This window comes from Neophocaena asiaeorientalis, unplaced genomic scaffold (genome assembly GCF_003031525.2).
Source record: "Neophocaena asiaeorientalis asiaeorientalis breed wild unplaced genomic scaffold, Neophocaena_asiaeorientalis_V1.1 scaffold33, whole genome shotgun sequence".
In the NCBI taxonomy this organism is placed as follows: domain Eukaryota; kingdom Metazoa; phylum Chordata; class Mammalia; order Artiodactyla; family Phocoenidae; genus Neophocaena; species Neophocaena asiaeorientalis.
Window position 1 is genome coordinate 436007 of NW_020171988.1, and position 6150 is coordinate 442156.

Genomic DNA, 6150 nt, shown 5'->3' on the forward strand with positions numbered 1-6150 from the left:
CCTTTATTTTTTAAAATTCTTTACCATTTTTGTCAGTCAGAGAAATTCTAGAGACAACTTGGCATTATTTAAGAAAACTGAACTCCATCAATTATGGATTTGAGTAGTCATTTACTAAGATACATATTTTTGGTCATTATATATATTTTTTTCTACATATATGTCTAGCTTCGGTGTAGAGAAGATTAAGGCATAGCAAGTATACAAACATAAGATGCAGTGGTCCACTGTGAGTTTCAAAATGTTTATACCATTTTGACTTTTATAGGGGTTATCTTAAAATCTTCAGACCACAAAAAATTCCCTTAAGTATTTGAATTTTTATTAAATATTTTCTTATAGTCTGATATTCATAGATACAAAATTTATTCAAAATAGTGATTAAAACAAATATAGATACATTTGTTTAAAAACCTTTGCTATTCTGCTTTATTTTTGGTTGTTGTTATAGTCACAGAACACAAATTGGAAAAATTACTTCATATTTGAAAGCAACGTTGTATTGTGATTTTATAAGGTAATCACAGTAGCAGTAAACAACAAAGTTAAATATTCTTTTATGTTCTAAAAAGCAAAAATAGCCCTTTGTATTTAAAACAACAACAAAAAACAAAACAGCGCCTACTTAATAAGTTACTTCTGAACTAGATTATTATTTAAATCTACGATTAAAAGAAAATTAAGGATATTGTCCAAACTTTTTCTTCAACGTATTTCTTGAAAATAACTCATTATTACTATTCAGCAGGTTTGCTTTATTTGACAATAAAAGCATTTCAGTGACTCAGTTTCAACCTATAGGCATGATTAATTAGCATATAGTAGATGCCTGGTTCTCTAGAATGGTTGTAGACTGGTATGTTTGGTAAACTTTGTAGTCTGTTTATTGGGTGTTACCACAGACATCTCAATTTCTAAAGAATTATTATTAAAGCTAAAATCAGTGAATGACTTGAACTTAACTTTCTCTAAGGAGTTTAAAAGGTCTTAAGTCTCTTTGAGCATCTTGAGTGAATATTTGAACATCGTCATGTTGTATTTTATTTTAGCCATAGAGAGGGTTTTTTTTTCTTCTGATGTTCCTTTTTGAAATACACTTTGATATCAGTTTCCTTGTTGTTTATTTCTCATAGAGTTTAAAATATATAACATCCCCTTATTTATATATTTTACGTATATGAAGTCTAACAGAAGTATATACTATAAAAATGAGAAATGATATGAAAACATAGTATAGGATATTAAAGAAATTTTAAGGAAGTCTGGCAGTTAACTTGCAATATTCATTTCGAGTGTTTACCCTTGTATTTTTAAAGAGTATGACAAAGTGTATAGAGAATATGAATTTTACATTAAAATAGTTGTCCATGGCCAAATACAGTTTTGACGTGTTTAATCAGTTCCACACAGTTTCTTTCTTTCTTTCTTTCTTTTTTTATTATTTGCCAACACTTACAAGTAAAGAGATTTCACATAAAATTCTGTATTTCCAGTTTTTCTTGAAAATGTTGAAGCAGAGAAATGGATGTTCCAATAATTCACAGACCCAGTCCTCTTAGACCCCCTTGTTTTATGCCTCTCTTGTCTGTCTCATTGACTTAACAGGAGCCAAGTGTAGTACTGAGTAGAGGGTGAGTTTTGGAGCCAGATAGGATGTGTTCACAGTCTGGCTGTTCAACACTTCCTAGTTGTGCGACTGTAAGCAAATTGCTTCATCTCTCTGTACCTCAGTTTTCTCTTTGGTAAAATGAAAATGATGGTGAAGATACGTCATTGAGTTGTTGGGAGGATGAAATGCTGAGTATATGTGAAGTGTTTAGAGTAGTTTTTGTCATATATTCACTACTTAATAGATGTTAACTGTAATTAATAATGCTTTTTGCCTGACCCCATTAGGTGCTGGCATTTGGTGAGCCTTTCTTCTCCATAGTAGAGGACTTTATTTTTTAACCTGCTCATTCATTTGATCAGCAGAATGTATCAGATTCTATTTTATAATATAATTACTTATCTACATTTTGCTCTCCTCTACCACAGGGGCCCCCAACCCCCAGGCCATGGACCAGCAGCAGTCCGTGGCCTGTTAGCAACTGGGCTGCACGGCAGGAGGTGAGCAGCGGACAAGTGAGCAAAGCTTCATCTGTATTTACAGCCGCTCCCCATCACTCACATTACCACCTGAGCTCCACCTCCTGTCAGATCAGTGGCAGCGTTAGATTCTCACAGGAGCGGGAACCTTACTGTGAACTGCACGTGCAAGGGATCTAGGTTGCACATTTCTTATGAGAATCTAATGCCTGGTGATCAGAGGTAGAGCTGAGACAGTGATGCTAGCGCTGGGGAGCGGCTGCAAATACAGATTATCATTAGCAGAGAGATTTGACTGCATAGAGACCATAATAAATCAGTTGCTTGTAGACTCGTATCAAAACCCTATCAGTGAGTGGTAAGTGAAGACTAGCTCAGGGCTCCCACTGATTCTGCATTATGGTGGGTTGTGTAATTATTTCATTATCTATTACAATGTAATAATAACAGAAATAAAGCACACAATAAATGTAATGTGCTTGAATCATCCCAACACCATCCCTCCTAACCCACCCCCCACCCCCACCCCCCCATTCTGTGGAAAAATTTTCTTCCACAAAACCAGTCCCTGGTGCCAAGAAGGTTGGGGACCGCTGCTCTACTAGATTATATTCCCCAGAGTTCCTTCTGTATAGTTAGTGCTCCATATATGTTAATTGATTTGTACACATAAGAAACAAGAACTGACAATGGTTTAGCTTTATGGATTTAGGATTTATGGCTTTAGAAATTCTTACTATGTTGGCAGCAAAAGTTCTGCTTTCCCAAGTGTTGATTTAGCCTAACCCTCTGCTTCTTTTGTTTTAACCATAAGCTGAGGGGGAAAGGATGTTAACATCTGATCCAAGAGTGAGGGTGGGTGAGAGTTGGAGGGTTCTGATAAAAATGAGAAAGTGTTCAAGAGTGCTTTTATGAAATGAGAGTTTTAGAAATTAAGTGAACAGGATAAAGGAGCATTTTGTGAGACTGGTCAAGGATTTGTGTGTTCATGGGCTTCTCTGGTATTTTCCTCCATAAGTGGAGACTATATCCTTTAAAACTACATACCCATTTTGGTTGGACTTGCTTTTCCAGTTTAGCATTACACATTTCCTCTTCCTGTCCCCCCTGCTCTTAAAATTTAAAAGATTATGTTACTTACATTATTTTGGATGAAAAGTAGCGAACTCAGTCTATTATTTGGAAGATTCTGATTTGGGAAGTACAAATTCTCATTTGTACTTTATAGACATAAAAATATTATAAGTAGTTAATGTAGCTTGGAAGTTCAAAAACAATTTAATTTCTAAAAAAATTAGAATTATTTATAGAAATGAGAATTGAGGAGGAAAACCTTCAAAAAATGAGAAGACGCAGGTGGTTATTTATATAATCTTGCCTTTGGAAGTGTAATACCAGAGGTAGAATCCATAAAGAAGATACAGATATATTTGGCTACATAAAAATGAAGAAGTTACTATCTCCACAAAAACTATATGTAATTTGAAGACAGACACACTCTGAGAAAAACATATGTAGCATATGACAAAGGTTTAATATCCTGAATATTTAAAGCATGCTTACAAATCATGAAGGCAATCATAATAATAAACTGCATCCACAAAAGACAATAACAAATGTCAGAGAAAACATATGAAGTCTTCAGTGATCTCGCTAGGTATCAAGCAAATGCAATATACAATTTGACTATCATATAGGTCCAAAAAAAAAAAAAAAGCCCAAGGAATTACTGCTTCCCACTGTTGATGAGGGTCCAGGGGAAATGAATTGTTCTATTATATACAAATCTTTCTAGAGCATAATTTGGCAAAACTTATCTTAAAATCTTATTTTTTAAAAATAAATATTTTGGTCCAGCAATTATGCTTATAGGATTTTATCCTAAGGAAATAATCATGGATACAGCACAGAGAAATTACTGGAAGATATCCATTGTGAGGCTATTCATAGTGTTGGGGAACTAAAAGTATCCTAATTGTTTGCTAATAAGGAATTGGTTTACATCAATTGTTATAGCTATATAAAGAATACCAGGGATCCATTAGAAGTGATAATATAGACTTTTTTATGGGAAGGAAAATACTCATGATAATTTATATAATCAGTATACTTAGCATGGTGGATCACATTAAACTATATGTATTTTAAATGCCCAGAAAGAATACATATAATAAACTGAAATGTTAACAGTGGTGTTTTTAGCTAATATAATTACAAATGATTTCAGTTAGCTATATTTTCTATATTTTGAAAGTTCCTATAGTAAATGTGTATTATTTTGGCAGTAAAATGAAGGATATTATAAATGTGACAGTGATTTAACTTACAATTCAGCTTTTTGTGTAGAAGTTTACTGAAAATAAATGTAACTGAATGTTGAGGTAGAGGTTACCAGTGAAGTCCAGATTTGGGAAGAAATTGTTGAAATGAAAATCTTGTGCCACTTTTTCACTTCTTTTATGTATATGCCTACCAATGTGTAGTAACAGTCCCTGGAGCCTGTGGAAAATTTGTTAATGTTTGTAATGCTCATTTAATCATTTTCCATTTTGCATTTATTCCCAGTCATAGCAGAAAAAAATTTATCATTTTTCTCCATATTTTTCATCTCCCAGGTGGTCACTCTTGGTGACATTGTCCAGTTCTCACAATGTATCATTCCTTATCTGAAACTAGACATCCTCTGCAGCCAGAAGAACAAGAAGTGGGCATTGACCCCTTGTTGAGTTACTCACACAAGCCTGGAGGTGAGTTTTGTATGCAGATAATTTTGAGGTTACTGGGAAACCTGGCAGAGGGTCTCCAGCTAGCTCTGCCTGCCTTGTGTGTCATTCTCTAGAGAGGCTGAGCGGGAGAGCTTTAAGAACATTTCCCTGGATAGATATGGAGCGCTCTGATACTGATGGATTCCACAAAACGTCAACTTTTAATTATAGACAGACGCATTAGCTATAGCCAAGTGTTTAATGCACTGTCATTCTTTTTTAAAAAAATCATAAACTTAAACAGTTTATTGCTTTAGTATAAGAATGTTGAAATGCAAAATGGCCTTTTCTCAAACATCTTTTAAAGAAGTCTAAGCTCTTGGTGTTGATTTTTGCAGGGATTTTATTTTTTCCTTCAGCAAGTTGAGATTATTACAGGATAAATAATTTTTTTTGGATTATTTTTTTTTTGTTTTTTTTTTTTAAATAATTGGGATTTGTGTTTAACTTTTAAAGCTCTGTGTAGTGAAGTTGTTAAAACATCAACTGTATTCGGGGTCTGCCCTATAAAAATGTATTAAATGTATATGTATCAGAGCTTTGTATTATTTTCTCAGTATTAGTGATAATATAGTATCTTAGAAGGAAACAATGAGTTTGTGAGCATTCTTGACGCCTTTTCCTTATTTCAACTAATTCACTAAATATTTGCTAAAGTTGATTCATTGACTCAAGTAACTATTTGTAATTTTTCATTCAATACATATATCAGGATTATAAGATCTGTTTTAAGAAATTATAATTAGTCATTCACATATATTTTACATACTTCAAATATGATTTTTTTTCTGTACTGATGTAAATAAAGGTCTGCCATTAACTCTTGTTTGGAGAATTAAAAAAGAAATTGATACCTTAAGTAGTTAATTCTGTAGTATACACGCTATTGAGTTTATGGAGTGTGTTTATGTTTTTAGTGCATCTTTAATACCGTCCACATCATACAAATGCCCTTGTTGTTTTTAATGAAAATAGCATGCAACTTATTTTCGTGATTTTATTTTTATATTTGCTTTTATTTAAACTGCTGTTTAAGGTTTTGATAATATGAAAAAATTATTTATGTCCAATTTCAGTTTCAGCATTTAAAGAATTTCAGTGGTAAGAATGATATAATCCTCCCTACTGATGTTTTTTCTTAAATGTCATACCTATAAGAAGTACTCATAATGAAATAAGTCAAATTATTATGCAAGCGCTTTGATAAGTGGATATTTTAAAAGTGAATATATTTTTTGTTATCAGTATATATATGTATATATATGTATATATATATATATATATATATATATATATA

At 32.7% G+C, this 6150-nt stretch overlaps 1 protein-coding gene across 3 annotated transcripts in view; it reads left to right on the plus strand.

Moving 5' to 3' along the window:
* The window catches only part of TBC1D5 (TBC1 domain family member 5), a 530340-nt gene that overhangs the window by 192915 nt on the left and 331275 nt on the right, over positions 1-6150 (plus strand). For all 3 annotated transcript variants that reach the window (XM_024747581.1, XM_024747573.1, XM_024747583.1), the window contains one exon: positions 4704-4835. In XM_024747581.1, the coding sequence (XP_024603349.1) occupies positions 4739-4835 (97 nt within the window). In that variant the 5' untranslated portion in view covers positions 4704-4738. The remainder of the gene's footprint in view (positions 1-4703; positions 4836-6150) is intronic.